The sequence below is a fragment of the Physeter macrocephalus genome, chromosome 12, assembly GCF_002837175.3.
Source record: "Physeter macrocephalus isolate SW-GA chromosome 12, ASM283717v5, whole genome shotgun sequence".
Taxonomy (NCBI): domain Eukaryota; kingdom Metazoa; phylum Chordata; class Mammalia; order Artiodactyla; family Physeteridae; genus Physeter; species Physeter macrocephalus.
In genome coordinates, this window is record NC_041225.1 from 55968819 (window position 1) to 55993248 (window position 24430).

At 38.1% G+C, this 24430-nt stretch overlaps 1 protein-coding gene and 2 long non-coding RNA genes across 4 annotated transcripts in view; 1 reads left to right on the top strand and 2 right to left on the bottom strand.

Moving 5' to 3' along the window:
- Window positions 1-2834: 2834 nt before the first annotated feature.
- On the bottom strand, window positions 2835-5067 carry LOC129392642 (uncharacterized). Its single transcript, XR_008618879.1, has 4 exons — window positions 4687-5067; window positions 3322-3491; window positions 3059-3129; window positions 2835-2875 (listed from the first exon to the last, which is right to left on the bottom strand). It is a non-coding gene; the product is annotated as an uncharacterized lncRNA (long non-coding RNA).
- A 411-nt stretch (window positions 5068-5478) lies between these two features.
- ARHGEF33 (Rho guanine nucleotide exchange factor 33) overlaps window positions 5479-24430 on the top strand; it is a 46172-nt gene continuing 27220 nt past the window's right edge. For both annotated transcript variants that reach the window (XM_007103437.1, XM_028497119.1), the window contains exons 1-7: window positions 5479-5503; window positions 7314-7363; window positions 14962-15126; window positions 15450-15571; window positions 16454-16596; window positions 19073-19132; window positions 19959-20183. In XM_007103437.1, the coding sequence (XP_007103499.1) occupies window positions 5479-5503; window positions 7314-7363; window positions 14962-15126; window positions 15450-15571; window positions 16454-16596; window positions 19073-19132; window positions 19959-20183 (790 nt within the window). The remainder of the gene's footprint in view (window positions 5504-7313; window positions 7364-14961; window positions 15127-15449; window positions 15572-16453; window positions 16597-19072; window positions 19133-19958; window positions 20184-24430) is intronic.
- Window positions 12141-24430, bottom strand: part of LOC114487379 (uncharacterized) — a 12952-nt gene continuing 662 nt past the window's right edge. The window contains exons 2-3 of the long non-coding RNA XR_003682432.1: window positions 19571-19667; window positions 12141-12253 (exon numbers count right to left, since the gene is read on the bottom strand). This is a non-coding gene — a long non-coding RNA (uncharacterized lncRNA). The remainder of the gene's footprint in view (window positions 12254-19570; window positions 19668-24430) is intronic.

The window sequence follows — 24430 nt, forward strand, 5'->3', positions numbered from 1 at the left end:
TCTACATCTGTGTCTCAATTTCTGCCCTGCAAACTGGTTCATCTGTACCATTTTTCTAGGTTCCACATATATGCGTTAATATACGATATTTGTTTTTCTCTTTCTGACTTACTTCACTCTGTATGACAGTCTCTAGAGGATCTACTTTTTTAAAAAGGCACTAAGACCAAATGTTTTCATAGCTACGCTCTACTCTCTTTCAATGAACAGATAATTGCAATTTAATTTAAAAATTTCTAGATTATAGAAAAAGATTAAAAAACTCTTTAATTCACTTTAAGAAGCTAGGATAACGTTAATTCCCCCCCCCATAGAATAAAAAACAAAAAAGCAATAAATCCTCCACAGATCAAAATCACTCATGAATATAGATGCAAAAATGTCTAAATATTAACAAATAGAATCCAGCAGAGTATCAACAAAACTATATCCTATGACCAAGCAAATATCCCAGGAATGTAAGGATGATTCAACATCAGGGAATTGGTATAATTCATTATAATAATAAATTAAAGGAGAAAAAGGCAATTCTATCAATAGCTGCTAAAAGGACTGATAAATTCCTAATAAGGAATTTTAGTAAAATAAGACTAAATAGAAATTACTTAAATATGATATAGATTATTTACCAAAGGTAGAAAATAAATATGATTCTAAGTGACTTTAAAGCCATTTACATTAAAATAAGAAGATGGATAATGATATCCACTGTCACTATTATTAGTAAACATTATTCTAGAAGCTCTAGCAAATATAATAAAATACAACAATGAAATAACTGGTATAAAATTTGAAAATAAGGATAAAAGTCACCTAGAAATACTTATTTTAAAAATCTTCCATAATTAATAAAACAATTTAGTAATGTGGCTACGTATAAAATAAATATTAAGAAAGAAAAAGAGAGAGAGAGAGAATACAAGAACCAGCAAGAGAGAATTGGAAATGGAAAAAATGCCATTCACAGTAGCAATAAAAAAAATAAATTATTTAAGAATAAATTTAACAATAAAAGTACAGGAACTTTAAGAGAAAACTAAAAAATCTGATTGAAAAACCTAAAACAAGATTCAGACAAATGGGAAGAACTATATTGCTCTTGGATGACAAGATTTGATGTAAGAAAAATGCCAATTCTCCCACATTAATATATAAATCTATGAAATTCCAATGAAAATTTCAACTTTTTTTGTAATGGGTAAAATCATCATGTAGTACATTTATTCATATGGGAAAAATAAATGTCAGGAAAAGCAAATTATAAAAAGAATAATAGTTGACTTGCCTCATCAAATATTTTTAAAACACTGAAGAGCCATATAATTTGTGATTTGGGAATAGGAATAGTTAGATAGATCAGGATGGAAGAGAGAGTCCATAGAAAAATAATAGATCTTAGTGTATATGAGAAATGGTATTTCAATTTCATGGAGGAAAATGATGATTTATATAATAACTGGTGTAGCTACAAGTGGCTAGCTAACTGGAAAATAAGGAAATTGAACACTCTCTCACCCCATATATAAAAATGAATTCCAGATGAATTAAATACTTACCAATAATAAAAACCTTAGAAGAAAATTTAGGAAAAAAAAAATATAAAACTCTGGGGCTGAGGAGAGCTTTTAAAACCAACTCAAGAAACCAAGAAGCAATTAAGGAAAACATTTATTTGACTTCATAAATTAAAAATATGTGTCAATAGCAAAAGTGTCCACAAAGTCAAGAGACAAAAAGATAGATGGGATAAATATTCATAAATCATGTGACAAATAAATATTTAATCTATATTATATAAAAGCCCTCATTAATTGATAAGGAAAAGGCAGATGACCCAATAGAAAAATATGCAAAGCAGAGGAATAGATAATCACAAAAGAGTAAATCTAAATGTCCAGTAAGTATATGTAGATATGCTTAATAGCACTAGAAATTAGTAAAAGTAAGATGAAATATCACTTGTCACCCATCTGACTAGCAAGAACTAAAAAGCGTTAACATCCACTATTGGCTGGGATGCAGGAGAAAGGGTACTCATGCAGTATTCTTGGAGGAAATGAGAATATAGTCTTTTTGGAAAGCAACCTAGTCATATCTATTAAACCCCTACATACATAAAAGCACCAATATATATGGCTCTATGTACCAAGATGTTTGTTGTAGCATTGTTTCAGTGACAAAATAATGGAAATAAGGGGAATGCCCATCAATACAGGAATGATTAACACAGGTCATTCCTGCCATGGATATTATGCAGCCATTAAAAGTGATTTTTAGATCTATACCAATTAACTTGGAAAGATTGCTACGATGTATTAAATGAGAGAGATGATGCAGAGAGGTACAGTATGACCTACAATGACAGCTCCACCCCATATATGTATATTCTGTATATATGTTTGAATGTGGTTCTATGAGGATGGAGAAAGGAATGGAGGAATTCCAGCAGATTGTTAACACTGACTGGGACTAAGGAGGAACACTCGTACCCTCTACCCAAATGACCACAATAAAAACAACATAAATAATAATGGTCCAATTTGTAAAAGAAAGTAACATGCTTATGTTATAATGTAGGTAGAAAAGTAGATTAAAAATTTATAGGTAGGCTCCATTAACAATCAGGTGAAACATTCAAGAGCAAAATGATTGACTGGCAATACAATCAAATGACTGTGATCATTAAGTAAAGGCATTATAGTTGGTTTTTTTCCCCTCTATATTTTTAAAATTTTTTACAATGTAGTTTGGTTGCTTTCGTAATTAAATAAATAAAATAAAATTTCTAATTTATTTTCTAGTAACCACATACCTTTTATTACTTCTTGAAATCAGCAACTATTTGTACATTTGTGAGCTTGATGATGTCTTACCTCTGAAAATGCATAAATTTACATTTTATCTCAGGTAGATGGAGGTTTTGGGGTTTGTTTTTAATTAGTTGTAGATTAGATCAATAAATCTGCTGGAATTAATTATCCATAAAATCCCATTAAAATATGGCTTCACATATTTCAAGATTTTTTTCCCCCAAATAGTAACAGAAATCACTTCTAACAATTATTTTCAAAGCTGTGTGGCTTTGAGCAGGTCACTTCTCTTCTCCTCTCCAGGCCTCGGTTGCTTCTCCTATAAGTGAAGAAGATGGATCAAATAATTTTCTCAGTGCCTTCTTGGCTCTAACATTCTGTGATTTAATTATATTCGTCATTCGGAATTCATTAAATATCAAATCAATTGCTAAGGAGCAGAAACATTCCATCTTAGTAATGCTTATATAAGCTATGAAAGAGATTCAGATAGCTAGGGAAGATGCCTTACCTTGACATAACTTCCATGCTCACATGAAAACTGTGTGAGATTCCAAATGGCATACGGCCTTCACTTTGGGCCTTCCCTTAGATCCCTCATTTATAACTGTGTAGCTGTTGACCAGGTTTTCATCCATGTGAACCTTCCAGACTGTCAATTTATCATTTTGCTTCACAGACCTCAATACATGAATGAAACACCAATTCTACTTTGAGGTATAAATTATACAGGATAAAATGCACCCAGTCAAAATATACATTTTGATGAGTTTTGACAAATTTATGCATCTGTATAACCACTACCACAATTAAGCAACAGGATATTTTTATCACTCTAAAAAGTTCACTGTGCCTTTTCCCAGTTAAACTCCCACCTCCTGCCCTAGGCAACTACTGCTCTGCATTTTATCACTATGGATTAGATATGTCTTTTCTAGAGCAATGAGCAAAGTCTTAACTTGTGTCTTCTTAATCTTGGATAGTGTTCATATATTTTTATTGTTTCAATTAGGTTTCTTAGTTGCAAAGCAGTAAAAACTAGCTCTGGCTAATTTATGCAGCAAAGGAATTTGTTGAAAGGATATGGGCAGCTCATAGAACTGCTAGGAGACTGGAGAACCAAGTTTGGGATATGCGGCCAAAAGCAATGCCCCAAATCATGTAGTACAGCTGTTCTGGAGAGGAAAGGACCAAGAACAGCAGCAGCTTGAGTTACCTAAACTGTCTGTACCAGATCATGGTCACCACCACCCCCCTTGTTGCTGCTGCTGCTGCTGTCTTAAGAATTCTTTCTATTTCTAAGAAAGTAGAAAGTATATCAAGTATATCTGCCTTAGGAAATTCTTCTGCAACTGCCAGTTGGTGGGGGGGTGTATCAAAGTGGTAACATGTGCCCATCATACCTTAGCTGCAAGGGAGGCTAGGAGAACCTGGCACTTTCAGCCTCTATATAATGGGAGGTCTCTGATCAAGCCTCATAAGGTTGGGGAATTCCCCAATCATTGGAAATTCTAGATGGATAAAAAGAGGGCCAATGTTCACAATACTATTTTTGCTTGTTAGATTTCATTCTGAACTGGCAGTTTCATGTCTAATGGTCACAGCAGCCAGGCTACATTTGACAAGCATCTCCTGGTGTAAAAAAGTCTACCAGATGCAGAAAGTGGGGATAAGGCCATCAAGGAACTTACTACTTAATTAAATAGAAACAGATATATTAGCTTTTATGCCTGCTCAAGTTAATTTCCTTAAACTATACCCTGCTAATAAAATCAATGGGTTTAAATTAATTTATTTGATACTATTTTAAAATAGTATCTTAAAAACTACCATAATTTTAAGTAATGAATTTCATACTTGTTGACAAGATATTTACCTTTGAGTTTTTAAAATATAAATTTATTTATTTGTTTTGTTTGTTTGTTTATTTTTGGTTGCATTGGGTCTTCGTTGCTGCGCTCGGGCTTCTCATTGTGGTGGCTTCTCTTGTTGCAGGGCATAGGCTCGAGTAGTTGTGGCATGTGGGCTCAGCAGTTGTGGCTCGCGGGCTCTAGAGCACAGGCTTAGTAGTTGTGGTGCACGGGTTTAGTTGCTCTGTGGCATGTGGGATCTTCCCAGACCAGGGCTCGAACCCATGTCCCCTGCATTGGCAGGTGGATTCTTAACCACTGCACCACCAGGGAAGCCCTACCTTTGAGTTTTAAGCTAAATATTTACTCAACAATATTTTCACTCTTATGAAATTGCACATAACACCTGTTGCTTCTAATAGCTGTGTTCATTTCAGTTTTTTAAAGTTAACACATAGGGGCTTCCCTGGTGGCGCAGTGGTTGGGAGTCTGCCTGCCGATGCAGGGAGCGCGGGTTCGTGCCCAGGTCTGGGAGGCTCCCACGTGCCACGGAGCGGCTGGGTCCGTGAGCCGTGGCCGCTGGGCCTGCGCGTCCGGAGCCTGTGCTCCGCGGCGGGAGAGGCCACGGCAGTGACAGACCCGCGTACCTAAAAAAAAAAAAAAAAAAAAGTTAACACATAAAGTAAATCCAGTCACTTCACCTGTTCCCTTACTCTTGATTTCAATTGACAGGTCTGGGGAAGAGGGGATGGCCTGATCCAGGGACAATGAAGATGCAATGTTGAAGAATAAGCTGGAGGAGAGAAGCAACAGGCACCATGGAAAAAACCAAAACAAAGCAAGGTTAGATTTTTCCTATGTCTTGCTTTAAGGTTCAGAATTTAAGAAATGTAGGTTGTGGGCCTGTCCTGCCCTTGTCTCAAAACATGCTAATATATTAACTTGACTATTCTCATTTCCTTATCATAGTAGAATGACCGTAAACAGCACAGACTTGGTGCTGGGGAAACAGGAAATGCGACATGTATACATACCATTTGAGTAGTTATCTTACTTTTCTTAGCAATAACTTTAGGACTGCCTCAGAATGACCTGCTGAATAAGGCCAAGATACATATTCAACTAACAGACATCCAACACCTCCTAGGCTGGCCTAGAAATATAGGGCTTTCTCTTTTAATATTTACCATATAGAATCAACCATATAAAAGTAGGTTCTATTATCATCTCCAATAGACAGGTGAAGAAACAGTCAAAGAGAAGTCAGGCTACAAACCACAACGTATCAACGTTTGATCCAGGAGCCTGGTCTCTGTTCCCAAGTTCTGGTTCTTGACATTATACCAGGCTGTTGGGACATAGCATAAAATGGGCTAAGTAATCTTTACTCAAGCTTGGGGGGGAATTTTGGTAATCTCAAACCATCTGGATTTTACAGGGACAGCCCTCAGTGTGTATAAATTCTGGGCTGAGGTTACGTATTATTTATGAACTTAACATACCGAGGCTGGTTCCTCTAAGGAAGGGTTCCCTATACCCGCATGTCTTAGGAGAACAATATACACATTCATACAACCAAATATTTGCAACCAGGGGTTTCATCTATAAACTGCTTGATTCATACAATGTGACACAAAGGAGATGAAGCTAAGTGGATGAGTAAAGGGCTTCATGTGGGCTGCATGTTTTACATGGATTGCCTCATCTTCAGGGCCAACCAATGTGATTCCAAAAGGTACATTCTAGGCCAACCTTTTTTCTTCCCTAGGTATAAATAGTTTTTATAACCTACTACTCCCTTTGTGTTTGACCTGTGTTTCACAGTCTCTGGTGTTGACAGTATTGTTTTCTTTCTGCCTGCATCATTCCCAGACCCGTTGCATTGACAATTCCCTTCTATCAACCCTCTTGTCCAGGAGGATGGCAAGGTTCCCTTAGCTGATCTGGGCAGTGACAGAAGGGCAAAGTTCAGAAGTTTAGCAAGGATCAGAGGCAGGAGAAGTCAGGGATATTTTACAGAGGCCTCCTGAGAACAGTAAAGTGATAACTGAATAGATGCCTTCCTGACTGTGGAACTATCCCCTCAAGTAAACCCCAGTCAGCCCACAAAATAAGAGAGAGACCCGGGCTTCCCTGGTGGCGCAGTGGTTGAGAGTCCGCCTGCCGATGCAGGGGACACGGGTTCGTGCCCCGGTCCAGGAAGATCCCACATGCCGCGGAGCGGCTGGGCCCGTGAGCTATGGCCGCTGAGCCTGCGTGTCCGGAGCCTGTACTCCGCAACGGGAGAGGCCACAACAGTGAGAGGCCCGCGTACCGCAAAAAAAAAAAAAAAAAAAGAGAGAGACCCTTCATGGGCATTCCCTTCTGACTATTTAATGATTACTCGTCATTCAGTTTGATTGAGAAACTTCCCCACCACGGTAGAGCATGGTTTTCTACTGTAAGAGTTACATCAGGTAGATATGGTTTGGTCATTAGATGTAATATAAAATCACCTACACCAATTTATCTTCTGTTCTTGTTGAATCATTGGCTTCCTGTCACGCAGGCACAGATTTAGGATCCTATAAGTCCCCTTATTCCCTGCATGTGTCTGAAGAGAATAGGGACAGAATGAATTGTGTTGATTAAACAAAGCTCTTTCTCCCTACAGGAGAGAATGAACATAAGCCGATGAATAATCCTTCCACACAGATTTACCAGGTAAAGACACAGATTGTTTTGAGCCCTCCTATGTGTCACAGTGACGACTGTCCTTTACGTATAAATTTTTTTAGCACTCACAAAAGCTTCTACATATATCATTGTATTTGTTCACTTAAGGCTGTGGGATAGGCAGGGACGAGAGTACCGTTCACATTGTACTTTTGAGAAAACTGATGACTGAAGGACAACTTATCCAGTTTATAAATTACAGCACCACCACTCCCACATCAATGCTGCTTTTCTTCCTGTTGCCTCCATCAACCTGGCCATTACACTGTGCGATAACATTTCAGTCAGAAGGAGTGAGAGATCTATTTTTCTTAGTTTCTTATTTAGCAGGGAGAACTGAGACTAAAAGGGGGTTAATATTGCAAGTGTTCAAATATGATAATAGAAAAAAATTTAATCTCTTTTTAAACAATGGGAATAATTTGATTTGCAAGGGAGATAAATGTTCTGCAAAATTTTATGTAATACGTTTGCAACGAGAGTCACGTTGGGCTGCTTTGGCTCTCTACATAGCATTTCTTTGGCTTCTATATTCCGCATGTGATTTAAAGTAAATTTCTGTCCTTAAAAATCATAGAGATGATTCTGACATAATTTGTAATGTAAAAGTAGCTTGGGTTAGGGAAACCCATGCTCCTCTCTAGACTTAAGACATTGTTATCTGGAATACATGAGAAGGAAGAAAGAAGTGACAGGGTTTGATGGGGGTTGGGAGAAAAGGTGATTTCAAAGTTGGCTCTAAGGTTTTAAGCCCTGGTAACTAGGAAAAAGAGTGGTCTCCCAAATAGAGATATAGGAATCCAGAGGAGCAGGTAGTTTGGGGGAAATGTAATTTAGATTTGTTGAGTTTAAGTAACAGTAAAGTGAAAATAACAACTTGTTCCCAAAAATATCATGCAAGAGATCATTGCTGTGGACCCAACTAGGGCAAGCCAGCACAAGGTTATGAAAACATTTTAATCATGTTGCTCCTAGAACCAGACCAGCAATGAGAAGGGGCGAAGGAAACAGCCTCATTTCAACTTAATGCATATTTATTGAGCAGTTACTACGTGCAAAGTCTTCTGCTTGGCCTAACGGGAGATGAAACAGATGAAACAGACATTCTCTTTGATTTTTAAGTGTCCATACAATAAATAGCTCATACAAGGTAGGCTGTTGGAAGAATAACAACAGAGGTATTGATAAAATTCTATGGAATATGGACAAGGGATGAATTAATATTGACTGAAGGATTTGGAGCACGCATTTAAGGACAAGTTGATCATTGGTAAGTGGATATGTAGGAGGGTATTTCAGGCGGAGGGACTAGCCTGAACAAAGGTCTGGAAACCAGAGTGAGTCTTCACTCACTGCTGATTTGATGCTTTACTTGTCCAAGACCTCCAAAAGCCTTCCCCGCCCACCTCCCCTCTGTTAACATCTGACCTTTGTATGGCATTTGAATGAGTGTGACTATCTCTTTAAACTCAGGTATGATTTAAAGTCTATTATAGATTTTATGTAGGTCACTCCCTGAATGTTGGCTAAATATAGCTGCAGTGGGGGTGGCCTCATTCTCTTATTGTATCACAAATCCAAGTACATCTGTTCACAGAGGAACAAGTGAAGCAGTAGAAGTGAAGTTGGCCTATATGACCTCTGTGATGCTGTGATTATAACCCCATCCTTGTTTTAAAAGAATGTCTCCTAAGCCCCAGTCTGTTTACTCCAAGCAACATTTAACCAAAAGAAGATGAAGGAGGAGAAGTAAAGAAAGAAGAAGAGGAAGAGGAAGGAGGGATGCAGGGAGAAATTAACTATAATAGATACAATCTATACTAAAAAGGGAGAGCAAAATATGAAAGTTGAAGTGTCGGGACTTCCTGGTGGTCCAGTGGGTAAGACTGCGCTCCCAATGCAGGAGGCCTGGGTTCGATCCCTGGTCAGGGAACTAGATCCCACTTGCATGCTGCAAAGAAGAAGTCAGCATGCCGCAACTAAGACCCGGCGCAGCCAAAATAAATAAATAAATAAATATTAAAAACCAAAAAAACCCTGTGACATCGAAAGTTGAAGCAACATATGACATTTCAGCCATTTTCTATCTCTTTATTTTATTTTCTCAATAGACCCCCCCCATCCCTACCTGACATTATAGTAAATATTAACTTGCTTATTTAATTTTTTAACTGTCTGTCTCCTTCTCTAGAATGTAAGCTCCAAGGGCAGGGATTAGTACATTTTGCTCTCTGTGGAACTCTCAGAATAAAGTATAGTGCCTGGAATACAACACATATTCAATAAATATTAGTTGAATGAATGAATGAATATCGTGAGATGTATATATCGCTTTGAGCTGAGAGGTCTGATGCAGTCATTTAGGCTGGTGTCAAATGGTATCTGGAAAATTGTCTGGTTCTTTGCAAAAGAAAAAAGTGATTCTCAATTCATACTCTAATAAAAATAAACTCAAAAGTGGATGAAAGGATTAAATATTTTTAAAAACCATAAAAGTTTAGAATTAGTGAATATTTATTTTGTCTCTGGATGTGAAATGTCTTTTTAAGTAAAAAAGCACTGGAAGAAATCACAAGGGAAAGGTTAGAGAGTTCATCACATCACAATTAAAAATTTTCCCAATGTAAAAATATTTTCAACAAATTCAGAGACAAATAACAAAATTGGAAAAATTCCTACCAAAATATTACAGAGGTCTAATGATGTACAAATAGTTCATAGAATTAATAAAAAGAAAACTTCTGAAACCCCAGTAGAATATGGGCAAAGAACGTAATTTCCCAAAGTAAGATTACAGATGGCTAATAAATGGAAGAAAAGGTTGACGCTCAAAGAAACAATGATTAAAACAAGGAGTATTAGTTTTTGACTACCTAATTAGCAAATTTTAAAAATACAATAATTAATAGTATTTAGATCTGTTGAGTGTGTGTGTAAATGGGTGGAAACTTTTATGAAAATTAATAGTTAAAATGCAGTAAAAGTGTTAAAATGTTTGTACCCCAAATTGGTTCCCTGTTCTTTTGATGGACGTGACCTCCTTGGTAACAGCAAGGTACCATGACCTAAATCAGGTCACAGAAGGCAAAGGGAGAGTGAGCGCTACCATCTCCCAGTTCATTCCAGGTAGAATTACTGTGGACCAGATGAATCAGTGTGGACACGCTGCCTGCTCCTTAGCGTAGTATACTTCCTCTTATTTGAATCCAAGTCTGTCCCCTTTCCTTCCTGTCCTTGGTCCACTGCACATGGCCCTCTCAAAGTCCACCCCAATATCTTCTCCAGAGTCACACTGTGTTGCTTCAGCCTTGATTACTTCATTTTGAATATGTATTCTAAAATTATGATTCCATTAACATGAGAAGTGGGGGTCGGGGGTCCCCAATTAAGGCAACGGATGTGGCAACTGTGCAGTTTATTTCTAGCTCAACCCTCACACTAATGATTTGAACTCCAGCTGTGTTTTTGCCTCACTTGTAGCCTTAGCAATGTAGACTCTTCAGCTTCCACCAATTATACTACCTATGTTTCATACATCTTGTCCGAGACATGTTTCTCCAAATACACTAATTTAGGACATTGCACATCATACACCATGTTTCTAAGAATATACAACCATATTGTTATAACTTTTCAAACCCTCTGGTCAAATATATTTTGTATAATTATTAATTAATTAAATACGTTGTCTCCTTCTAATACGGTAGATTGCCCTTTGGGTCAATACAACCTAACATCCTTTGACTCACAGTAATTTCATATTTAGGAGTTTATCCTAAGGAAATAACCTGAAATACATACAAATCTTTAAATAAGAAGCATTCTATTCCAATGCATTATTTCATATTGAAAAATTACAAACAACAAAAATTTCCAACAAGGGTGAATGGGTAGGTAAACTCTGGCACATCTGTAGGATGGAATATTATATAGCCATTAAAAATACCTACTTAGAAAAAAATTTGAAGGCTAAGGGAAAGGGCTTATAAGAATGTTAGCTAAAAGAAAAAAAGGGAGGGCAGAATCAAAATATGTCTTTAGTGTGATTTCAACAATATAAATATCTGCATTTATATTCATAGCACAAATTACAAGGAAATATGCCAAAATGTTCATGGTTATATTAATGAGATTTGGGGTGACTCTCTTTTTTCTTCTTTATTTTTCTCTGTAATGAAAATAATTTAAGAAAATGAGTTATGTACCCAAAGAAACTCTAACTGAAAAACTATGGGAACCAGTCCTGCAGTAATAGGTTTCATCATCAAAACTGCCATTGAACATTTTCTAGGATTTGTAAGCCCTGTTTGAGCCTCAGTCTCTTTTTACCATTGAGGAAAGTTCTTCTAACTCCAGAGAGGTTAACTCTGCTAGACCTGTGGTGCATCCAAGGATGGATAAGATAAATTTCCGGCCCAGTGGGCTTCATAGCAGCCTCAATCGTGCCCTGTAAGAATGACTTTAAGGATCAACTTCTACAGGGAGTGCAGACGAGATTTGGTAAATTTACTCTTGACTGTTCAAATGACTCACCTACTTTGTGTTTTAAATCACGGCGTTAAATTAATTGCAATGGATTAATTTGTTGCATTGGATTAATAGAGGCCTACAATTGAGAAGTGGCAGCTTGCAGAAAGAACCTGTTCCTTCTGTAGCAGCCCCAATTTAGGGGGAAGCCAAAGCAGTTACCTTGCCATCCTTGCCATCATGTGCTACTTCAGAATACCTGGGCTTTTGCTCCTGTAGAGCCTTTAGACAGGTGTTGCAGGAATTTGGCATACCTTGTGGAGATTTCTCAAATCTTGACATTTATGACTTTGCAGAGTTTCTCAAGGCACAGGCCCAGTCCCTGAATTTGCTTCATAGCAGCCTTCTGACCTTAATAATGGGACAGAAAGGAAGGAGAGAGAAGTCTGTGTAAAAAACAAGTTGGAACAACTTACATAATTTATGAAAATTTAGTTTGAGGGATCTTTGGTGGAAAAAAAAAATGGGAAGACACTGACTAAAATTCATCTTGAGAAGAGTTAAGAAGCCAAGAAAGTAAAAGAAATTGAGAAACAGAAATTAAGAGCATGAAATAGGAAGAATTCGGACTCCCTTCCCCTATTTCTTTGAGCCTAAGATGCCCTCTGTGGACCGTAGGCTTCGAAGTACAAGTCTTCCCTGCACCTGCCTCCAGTGGGAGCCCGCCTCCAGCGGCAGGATGGAGGGATCATAACCTCTCTAGAGCAGCTTCATGAAAAAATCAACGAGATGAGGAACGTGTTCAACTCGCTGGAGAACAAGGTAGACACCCATTTCTAATCCTGGGGGTGGGCTGCGGGCTATCAAATAAGAAAGCTGCAGAGAGAGCAGAAAAAAGACAAGTCCATGTCTTCAGAGTATTTTTTTATTCACAAATGAATGGCCAGTTGGTACCAGAAAACCAGTCTGTAGCAGCTAAAGATTTTAAGAGCCCCAAGCACCTTAAAAATGATCTGTTGTCTCAGGTGTGTGATTGTATTCACTATGGCATCCACTCCCTGGCTGATCAGTGGTTGTGAAGCTGTTATAAAGCAGTAGTGTTACTTCAGTGGCAGGTATCTAGGGAGCTCAAAGTAATACATGGAAAGGAAATGGGCTCATAGCTCTAAATGGTTTCAGAATTCCCAAAGTCCCTATACAACCTGGCTGTTAGTGAAATGTATTGATAATTCTTAATTTTTTGAGAACTGGGGTTCTACAGGTGAGGAAAATCCCTTCCCCAGGACCCTGCTGCTTCCTTTTGCCTCCTGGGGAAAACTCCACACATCCACCTAAGGGAGCAGTGAAAATGAAACCTATTTCTGTTGGAAAGTGGTTCCCTTTTTTTTTTTTCAAGCAGGAAATGTGAGTGAATGTCAGGCTTCCTTCCTTCAATTTTAAAACTTGCCTAGGTTTTGCTTTGATTTAATATGGCCATCGATTTCATTTTGCTCACAGAAGATGAATTTATATAATGAAAATTACCAGATCAAATGTAGTTGATCTGGTGATTTAATCCATCATGACAACTGAATTAGGACATGTGCCGAAATCCATCACAGAGATTAATTAAAATTAAAAATGTCTGGAATGAAAAACAAATTGCTCATGTTGTTTCCCAATCTTTCAGCTCCAAACACTTGACAGGGCATGCTTTTGCCCTCAGAATGATCTTTTTGGTTCCTCTTATTTCCCCCTCCTCCTAGCCCTCGAAAGAAAACTTTGTGAAGCACAGTGAACCACAAAACCCTATATTTTGAAAATACGGTGAAGGAGAGTAAGTCATTTTATAATTGGAGATGCCACTGCAAGTTGGAACCATTTGGATAATCAGATTCTAAAAGTGTTTAGAAATACACATTTGAAGAAATTTTGTTAAGGTATCTGGACTTTAATTTCCACCCCCTTAAAATAAGCATACTTGGTGGATACTTTTAATTGTAGAATAAACCTTCTAAAAAGTTCTGTTGTAAAAAGCAATCTGGAGCTAAGCATTCCTCTCCTTAGCAGAGTGTAAGATCATAAATATCATGAAAGTAATATTATTATCTTATTGTTATTATTATCTTAACTTTCTGTCTGTTGAAAATGCTTTTTTCATTTATTCAATAAATAAAACTGAACTTTAGAAGTGCTCCATTTTCTCTACATTTCTGTTTGTGCTTAACTTTCTGATTTGCTACTTAAAGGGGGGAAAGAATTAGTATTTCTTGAACACATTTTATGTACCAAGCATATGCTGTGGCAGGCACCTTACCTACATTTACTCATTTAATTCTCAAGACAGCCTAGTGAAATGTTATCACAGCTATTTTATGAATGAGGAAACTGCTACAAAGAGGTTAACCAACTTGCCTGAGGTTTTAGTACTTGTAGGACAGTGCTAGGATTTATACCCTGTCTGACTCCAAAATTGACACCCTTTTCATGGTTGGAAGTTGACAGTAAAAATCCAGTGTGCATTCCTACACGACTGGGCTTGATGGCTGAAGATGATTCACATCACTATCAATGTGCTGAACTCCTATTGTTGTAGCTATTTCCTGCCACTGGAAATACCATTATCTCCTTTTCCATGATATCATCCAAGAATATTTTTAAAAAAACAACTTATTCCCTTTCAAAGAAATATTCAGATATGCTTAATTGTTACTCTTTTTATCGTTTCATTTTTTAAGGAAAAAATATCTGAATTTCTTCAACATCCCTTCTTTCATGGAATTTGAAGAGTTACAGATCAACACTGTCTTTCATATGCATATGTTGCTTTTCAAGTAAATCTCTTTTTAATTAAAAGTGTGAGAATAAATAGCTTGCAGAAGAATTGCCAACTTAATTAAAATTGCTTGCTTTCTTGTCACTATCAAACTTCAGTATGTGTGATATAAAGAAGATCCTCTTTTTCCTAGATGAATGGGGCCAAGGTTTCCTTAAGTTGTCCAAACTTTAGTCTTCTAGTAAATGAGTTCTGCACATGTTCAAGAGCCTGATTTCTCAAACAAGAGAAAAGTCCGAGGTGTCTGTGATACCATTTATAATAATTTATAGCAAACTGAATTCACTCTTTGTGTATTATTTAGTTGCAGGCTCTAGCCTCTGAACTCAAAACTGGCTTCACAGAAGCAATGCAAGAACTGTCAAGAATTCAACATGGAGAATATGCTTTGGAAGAGAAGGTTAAGAGCTGCAGATGTTCCATGGAAGAAAAAGTTACTGAGATGAAGAATTCATTGAACTATTTTAAGGTGGGCCCCTCTTCTATTTCCCTGCTGAAGAGAGATTCCTGGTCTTAGTAACAGAAGTAGGAAACTTGCCTTTTTGCCTAGCAACCAAATACAAGAGTATGCCTCTGACCCATTCACTGATTTTCATGGAAAAATATCTGTATCATGTTTTTACTCTCTTGGATCTCTGTGTTAAAATTAGAAGCTACAATAGAAGTAAAATTGTTATCTCTCATTCATTGATTCAACAAGTATGTGTTAAAAGCTTACTGTGTACTAGATATCATGTTATATACTTTTACTTCATATACCGGGTTAAATACATATTAATTCTTATTTTTTAGGAAGAGCTGAGCAATGCCATGTCAATGATCCAGGCCATCACTTCCAAACAAGAAGAAATGCAACAGAAAATTGAACAGCTTCAACAGGAGAAGCGAAGAGAATCTCGAAAAGTTAAAGCCAAGTGAGTGTCTGACCAAAAAATTGACCAAAGGCAAACCCATAAGCAATGGCTTGTACAAAGGCACCAGGAACACCTTCCCCACTCTTGGTGTACAGCTGGCCACTGGGCTCCATGGGCCAGCATGTGATGGAGGTTATGCAGCATAAAAGCTGGTTAATACTAAAAATGAATGGTAATAGAAAACGCACTTAATAGAAAGTTAAAGGAAAAGGATGTAAAGTGCCATGTAGAATTTAATTTCAACTGTAAAAACATGTAAAATAACAACTAGAAAGAGATATTTAAATTATGACTGTGTTAAGATTGGGGGGTCACCAGTGATTTTCTTTCTTTATTAGTTTTCTGAAATTTCTCTAATACCATTATTTGACTTTGACCATTGAAAATAAATTTATGTTAAACAATATCTCAACCAGGTTGAATCAAGTAAAGCTTCACCAATAAACAGACATAATCTTCATTGTTACATGTTTTAATATTATCAGATTTAAAATAGAAATAATATTTGTGTGACCCTGGAGAATGGTTCATTGTTTTCAGTTGAGGACCTGCTCCTTCCTGCTACCTTTGTGTTGGTTTGTGAAGAGAATGTAAATCATCCCAAGCAAATTGACACCGCTGTAAACTCTGTGAAGATCTTGACCACAGGGAAGCCAGTAACAGAAAAATATGAATATAGATATTACAATTAGAAGGTGATTTGTAGATGTTTGATTTTTTTTCTCCAGCTTTGGTAATGAATCATGCGAACTGCTAGTATTTAACTGTTTTTAATTTATAAAAACAGCAATTTTGTAGGGTTCAGAAATTTTCCTGACCTATTCTGAACTTACTCTCTTCTTACCCCATCATGTATTAAGATCCTTTGTTTTCCTTCCTTAGGAAAACTCAAAAAGAAGAACATGGCTCACAGGCCGGACCTGCTCAAGCACAAGGAAGTCCTTTCCGTTCCATCAACATCCCTGAACCTGTTCTTCCAAGTGAAGACTTTACAAACCTTTTGCCTTCTCAGGCCTATGAAAAAGGTACAGTTCACACATCATACTGAATTAGCCAAGTAGTTCTTCCTTGGTTCCTAGGGCTTAAGTAATGTTGAGAATAGGCTTACATCATCCATCCATATTTGAGGAAAATGGTGTATTGCTCAGAATTTTTCCTTTTGTAACTGGAATGTAGAAGAATCCAGGGGATCTAAGAGATGGGGAGAGTCTGCCCAATTTTAAAAGATTTTCTTTTGGGGGAAAATACTAATCTGGGTATTCAAAGTTTCAAATGGATTGGAAATAACTTATTGCACAATAATACTATACCAGCCATAGGAGAAAAAAATTTAAAAATTATTCACTCTAATAAATTGTTTTCTTTTCTACATTATTATCAATCCTTGTCTCTCTGCATAGACATAAAATTGTGTGTTCTCCTTTTTTTTTTCAGCCAAGTTTTCACGGATATGAGAAATTCATATCTGCTCTAACTGGCAGGCAGTGATGTCAGCGACAATCTAACTCTGTACTCCCCTTTGTCTGGAAAACTGATTTGGTGTTGTTTGTGGGCTGAAACAGCCACAGGCACATCCCTGATCTGGGATGATGGAACAGATGTTAGAAAATAATTGCATGTGGCAGTACTGAAGAGACTGGCTTTCCAAGCGATGTCGTTAACCATGTTCGATTACATGTTTGCTACATCTTTGTATCCTCAACAATGTCTAGCAAGCACCTTATACGAAGGAGCATGAATGTAGATATTAACATTCGATGAATTTTCCTCTTATTCTGGTCTCATGTCAAAAGTCTCCAAAAGAGGCTCAATGACTTCTAGATCAATTGTAAGCTCCTCAAGGGCAGGACTGGTGGTTTTCTACCCTTATGGCTTAAGAAACAATGTGGCTCATATATTCAAAGACAACAAATGTGCTTTGGATAACTGAATTTAAAACTCCTAATCAAGTGGCTTTTAATAGGTATTAACTTCAAAGTACAGATTTGCTTTTTTATTTTTAGTTTTTACCCATTTGAGTAGTTATTTTAGAGACTCAATAGGTACAGCCTGGGAAAACTCATTTGACCCATCTGGGGAGTGGGTTCATCACAGGTCGTCCTACTTTCTTTGCTCCGTGTCATAGAGAGCACGACATAAAAGGATGATCTTGTTAGGGAAGAATATAGAATGGACTTGGAAGGTAGAAGTCAGATCAATGTCAAGTCTGGGGCAGCCAACCATGTTCACAAGATAAAAGATTAAAAGTTATATTTGCAAAGTGCCCAGGTGGATTTAAACTCGCTGTTTGGTGGCAAATTCTCCTTTCTTCCTTATTATATGGGTATGGCTTATATAACATAGTTTATTCTATTGAGCTGCTACAGAAATTTGGGGATAATGTGCTGTAGTAGGACATTCTGGATACGATTGGTGGTAGGTTATGTTAAAACTCAGGGTCAAAGGACCAAAATTTTAGAAAGGGTTGGCTTACCCACTGTTAATTATAAAATGGTGCCATTGTTATCTACTGACCCCAAATTCAGTATCTTAAAATAGCAAACATTCATTATGTCAGTTTTTCTGAGTTAGGAATCTGTGCACAGCTTAGCTGGGTGCCTCTGGCTCAAGGTCTCTCATGAGGTTGCAGTCAAGGTGTAGCCGTCACACTACCCTTCCTTCTATCCATCCATCCACCCCAGGCACTGATCTAGGTGGTGGGATGTCGCAATGAACAAAACAACAAAAATTCCTTCCCTCTTGGAGTTCTTGTTCTGAAGGAAGCAGACAATGAACAAGACAAATAAAATATGTAGTATGTTAGATGTGGTAAGATGACAAATAAGGAAACACAGGTGTCATTTTAGCGAGGGTGCCAGGAAAAGACCTGAAGAAAGTGAGAAAGTTAGTTTATGGATATCGAGTGGAGGGAAGGGAACAGCCCCAAGGTCCTGGTAGGAATATAACTGATGTGCCCAAGCAATAGCAAGAAGACCAGTGGGGCTAAAGCAGAATGAAAAGGGAGATAATAGGAGATGTGGGTTTTTTTAAAAAAAACAAAGAAAAATATCAGGCAGGGGAGGGGGGCAGATATTTCAGGGCCTTAAGATCAATCTAAGATCTTTGGCCTTCGCACTGAAATGGGAAGCTGTTGGAGGGCTAAGCAGAGGCTTGACAGGGTCTGCCTTACATTTTAAAAGCATCGTCTGGCTCTGCTCAGCATTACCATCCGCACCATCACAGTTGCACAATAATTAACTCTTGCTGGGTGCAGTTTAGAAATGTTATCTGATTTCATTCTTAGGGTTATCTATGAGTTATGTACCACTTATTGTATCTTTTTAGAAATGGGAAAATAGTACTTGTCATACTATATTGTAATTCTCTTTTTTCTTTTTTAACTGCTCTGGCTCCCCCAGTCAAAGGTAAGCTCTGTGAGTCTATCCCAGTTCCTAGCTCATAGAAGGTGCCCGTCTATGTTAGTGAAATGAATACTGACTGAAAGCTTTCCTTCTTCTGCAGCTCAAGAGGCCAGATCCATGCATGTAGGAGAGAGCAACGTGAAGGGAATGATGGGTCCTGGTGAGTGGCTCTTCTCTGAGTTCTCTTTTCTTCTAGCAATTCCCCCCTTTCCCTTCTTCTACCTTCCCTGCTTCTACTCCCTAAGTCCCAAACCAGGCATGAAGGAACCCAAGCGAGGTAAAGCACTATGGTTACTAAGATTCCAAGACGTGTGCTGGACTAGGTTGGTGACTCAGTTAAACCCAAAGAGAGAAAAGGGGCAGAGAAGTTTAAGGCAAAACCAGTATTCTTGGTTCCTTTGGGCTCATTTTAGTTACCAATGAATTTACACTTGCTGAGAACTCACAGGTGTAGGTAGCATGACATATGTGTTCTGTGGACCACACACCTTATAGTTTATGTAATTTAAAAGTTGTTTATTTAAGAGATAATTCACCAGCATTTTATAAATTATTTCATCTTCCCTCCCTCCCTTCCTCCTGCCTTTGGGAAACTTACCATCATTAGGGCCAGGAAGGACAAATTCCAAAATAAGACATTGTGTTTGGCACCCTTCTTCCTCCTCTTTCTGTATTTTCTTCCCTGGTGTGCTCACCTGAAAGGCAGCAGGTATGAGGAGTCAATACATACTACTGTAAGTCAGTTACATTATTTTACAAATTTATTTTGTTTAAGTCCTGATTCAGTAGAGACTGTGTACAGAGTGAGAACATAGACCACAAACAGAGAAAGGTGATGCTTTGCAATTGTGGAGGCTTTTAATCCTTAATTGATATATTTAATCCTCAAGGGATAGTTGTACCCAAGCAGAGGCATACTATTTAAGAGTTCATAACAAATATAATCTTTAAACAATCAGGACTTGATGGCAGACGTTATTTTTCAGGAATGAACCCAACAACTCCAGAAGCAGAAGAAAACCTTAAGTCCTGCCTCTCGGCTGACATCCAACACAAGGGCCATCTTCCACCTGGTGTATGGAGGCAGCCAAAGGACGGTAAAGAATGGGGTGAAGAATATGTCACGAAAGACCACCCAGATAAACTCAAGGAAGCTGGCCAGGGCAGACACAGCTCCTTGGAAAACATTTTATGTGAAACCTCTTTAGCTGGTAAGTCCCAAGGGGCAATTTAGATGCAGTGGACCTATGAGACCATGCAGCCTCTGGTTTACTTTTGAGATGAACAAACTAAAGACTTTAGAGGTGAAGGGGCTCACCTGAGGTCACATGGCCAACTGGGACCATCACCTTGATTCTGGGTATCCATGACATTTAGTAATGTAGTGCTTTGTAAAAAAGGCCTAAGGTTAGTGGAGAAGAGGGCAGAATTTTGTGATCTATTTATTCAGTGATAGGGAATGTTCAATATACAAATCTTGCATCAGGAGTCCACCACCAAAACACCAAACACTGCAATAAGGTCTGTTCTCCCTTCCTCCTTTTTTCCCTCTTTCCTTTCCTTCAAATCATAAATCATCACTGAGCACTTACTATTGATATATGTCAGACAATGGCATATCCCTCTGTTTTGTGGGAGGTAATTTTTAAATTTTTTTAATTATAAAATACATGAGAAATTAAATAATACTAAAAGGTTTATTACAAAGACCAATAACAACCACTTTAAATTCTTTTGACAGTTTTTACTGGTGCTTGCTTCCATGTTTTAAAAAGAGTTCATGCTTCTATTTTTCTATCAGTACTTTATTGATGGTTAATTTACATAGAGTAAAATTCACAAAGCTTAAGCTTAAGCTCACCGTCCCCCTTGTGATCACTACCCAGGTCATGATATACAGACCTGTATAATATAATAAATATATTAATATTTCTAATAATAGAAATATTACCACCAGAATGTTCTCGCATGCACCTTTCCAGGCAATATCCACCCACAGAACAACTACTCTGACTTCTGTCACCATAAATTAGCTGTGTCTGTTCTTGACTCCATATAAATGGAATATTACAATATATAGTCTTTTGTGTCTGGCCTCTTTCTCTCAACATAATGTGTTGTGTGTAATTCATTCAGTAGTTTATTCCTTTTTATTAATCATATTGAATAAATTTACCATAATTTTTCCATTCTCCTGATACTGGACATATGGATTGTTTCTAGTTTAGGGCTATTATAAAGGAAGCTGCCATGAATATTCCTGTACAGGTTTTTTTTTTTTTTTTTTAAGTGTATGCCCTCATTTCTCTTGGGTGTATACACAGGAGTGGAATCTCTAGATTATAGAATAGGATTATGTTTAAGTTTAAAAGGAATTGTCAAGCAGTTTACCAAAGTGGTTGGAATATTTTATACTCTTACCAGCAATGAATGAAAGTTCCAGTTGCTTCACATCCTTCTCAATATTTAGTATGACCAGCCTTTAAATTTGAACCATTCTTGTTGGTGTGTCCTGGTATCATACTGTAGATTTTTTTTTTTTTTTGGCTGCACTGAGTCTTAATTGCCACACACAGGCTTTCTCTGGTTGCGGCGAGCGGGGGCTACTCTTCATTGCGGTGCGCGAGCTTCTCATTGCAGTGGTTTCTCTTGTTGCCAAGCACGGGCTCTAGGTGCGCAGGCTTCAGTAGTTGAAGCATGCGGGCTCAGTAGTTGTGGCTCATGGGCTCTAGAGTGCAGGCTCAGTCGTTGTGGCGCCCGGGCTTAGTTGCTCCGCGGCATGTGGGATCTTCCCAGACCAGGGCTCGAACCCGTGTCCCCTGCATTGGCAGGTGGATTCTTCACCACTGTGCCACCAGGGAAGTCCCCATATTGTAGTTTTAACTTGCACTTACCTGAGGACTAATGATGCTGAGCATCTTTTCATATGCTTATTGGCTATTTGTATAATTTCTTTCATGAAGTACTTATTTAAGTCCTTTATCCAACTTTTAAATTGGGTTATCTTTTTATTCTCTATTAGGATTTCTTAATATATTTTGAATATGAGTTCTCTGTCAGATAGACATGTTGAGACCATTCTCTGGCTTACCTTTTCACTTTCTCAAGTCTTTCGATAACAGATGTTTTTAATTTTAATGACGTTCAATTTATCAATATTAAACTTTTAAAATAGCTTGTGACTTATGCGTCCTTCCAAGAAATTTTTTGCCTATTCTAAGGTTATATTCTAGTATGTTTTCTTATAACCTCTTTATAGTTTCAGCTTTCACATTTAGGTCTATGACTTATCTTGAATAAATTTTGATGTGTGGTGAGAGTGTAGGTTCATTTTTTTCCCATATGGCTATTTAGCTGCTTCAGCTCCATTTATTGAAAATACCTTCCTTTCCACATTGAACTGAAAATGGAAAGTCAAGTGATCATATACGGGTGGGTCTAATTCTAGACTCTATATTCTTTTTATTCCAATTAGTAGAGAATTGACATCTTGACAGTACTGATGTTCCAGTTGAGGAACATGGTATGTATCTCCTTTTATATAGGTCTTCTTTAATTTTTCTTAGCAATGTAACAGAAAATCTATCATTTACATTTTTTTAAAAAAGCATTTGCCCTAGAGACCTCTGTCATCCTACTACATGCTGGCTCATTGCACTGCTGCCCTCCTGGGACTTCTCAGTCTTCCTGTGAATTTCCTTCAAATTTCTCCTATGCTAGATCCCTATTTGGGGTTTTGTGGAGTTTTTTGCATATCGTTCTTGGTTTCTTGGTTTACTCCTTGTATTGATGGAACACAAAGTCTGGTAGCGTCCACGTAATTCGTTGATATTTAGCTGAATATAAAATCATTTTCCCCCACCATTTTTTTTTTTTTTTTTTTTTTTTTTTTTGTGATTTTTCTTTTTTCTTTCTTTTTTTTTTTTTTTTTTTGCGGTACGCGGGCCTCTCACTGTTGTGGCCTCTCCCGTTGCGGAGCACAGGCTCCGGACGCGCAGGCTCAGCGGCCATGGCTCACGGGCCTAGCCGCTCCGCGGCATGTGGGATTTTCCCGGACCGGGGCACGAACCCGTGTCCCCTGCATCGGCAGGCGGACTCTCAACCACTGCGCCACCAGGGAAGCCCTCCACCACCATTTTGAAGCAATTGTTCCATTGTCTTCTAACTTCTAATGTTGCTAATGAAAAGTCGAATACCATTCTAATCCCCAGTCCTTTGCACATTACCTGATTTTTCTCTCTGGTAACTTTTAGGATCTTCTCTTTATCTTTGGTGTGCTGAAGTTTCACAGTGATGTGGTACACCTTACAATGATATGAGTCTTTTTCATTAATTATACTGAGTGCAATGGGCCCTTTCTTCTGGAAATACATGTCCTGGTATATATATTTTTTTCTATTCTTAATTTGATAATATCTTCTCATTCATTTTCTTTCTTTCCTCTGAAACTTCTACTAATTTGATGTTGGATCTCCTGGATTGATTTTCTCTGTTACCATCTTTTTCAGTATGTCTCTTTCTTGGGGTGGGAGGAGAGCGGAGGTGGTTGGACAGATTTCCTTGACTTTATCTTCTACTGTTTTATCTTTTTTAAAAAATGCCAAAAAGTTTCCTCTTTTTTTGGATTGTTCTTTTTTAAAAAATAGGGTCCTGTCATTATTAAATGGCTAGAACTTTTTTGGTAACTCTTTGAGGATATTAACCATAAGATTATTTTTTAAAGGTTTCTTTTGTTTCCTGCATTGTCTCTGTTTATTCACGGTTCCTCCTTTTTTTTTTTAAAGGACACATTTATTTATTTATTATTTATTCTTAGTTGCATTGGGTCTTCGTTGCTGCACATGGGCTTTCTCTAGTTGTGGTGCGCGGGGGCTACTCTTCTTTGCGGTGCGCAGGCTTCTCATTGCGGTGGCTTCTCTTGTTGTGGAGCACCGGCTCTAGGTGCGAGGGCTGCAGTAGTTGTGGCACGTGGGCTCAGTAGTTGTGGCTCAAGGGCTCTAGAGCGCAGGCTCAGTCGTTGCCGTGCACGGGCCTAGTTGCTCCGCGGCATGTGGGATCTTCCCGGACCAGGGATTGGACACGTGTCCCCTGCACTGGCAGGCAGATTCTTAACCACTGCACCACCAGGGAAGTCCCTTTAAAAAATTTTTTTGTTGTTGTTTATTTGGCTGTTCCAGCTCTTAGTTGCACCACATGGGATCTTTGTTGTGGGTGGCGAGATCTTTTAGTTGTGGCATGCATGATCTTTAGTTGCGGCACGTGGGCTCTTAGTTGTGGCATGCGGGATCTAGTTCCCTGACCAGGGATCGAACCCGGGCCCCCGGAACTGGAAGCACGGAGTCTTAACCGTTGGACCACCAGGGAAGTCCCCCTCCTCCTTTAAAAAATATGTGTATATGGGCTTCCCTGGTGGCGCAGCGGTTGCGCGTCCGCCTGCCGCTGGAGGGGGACCGCGTTC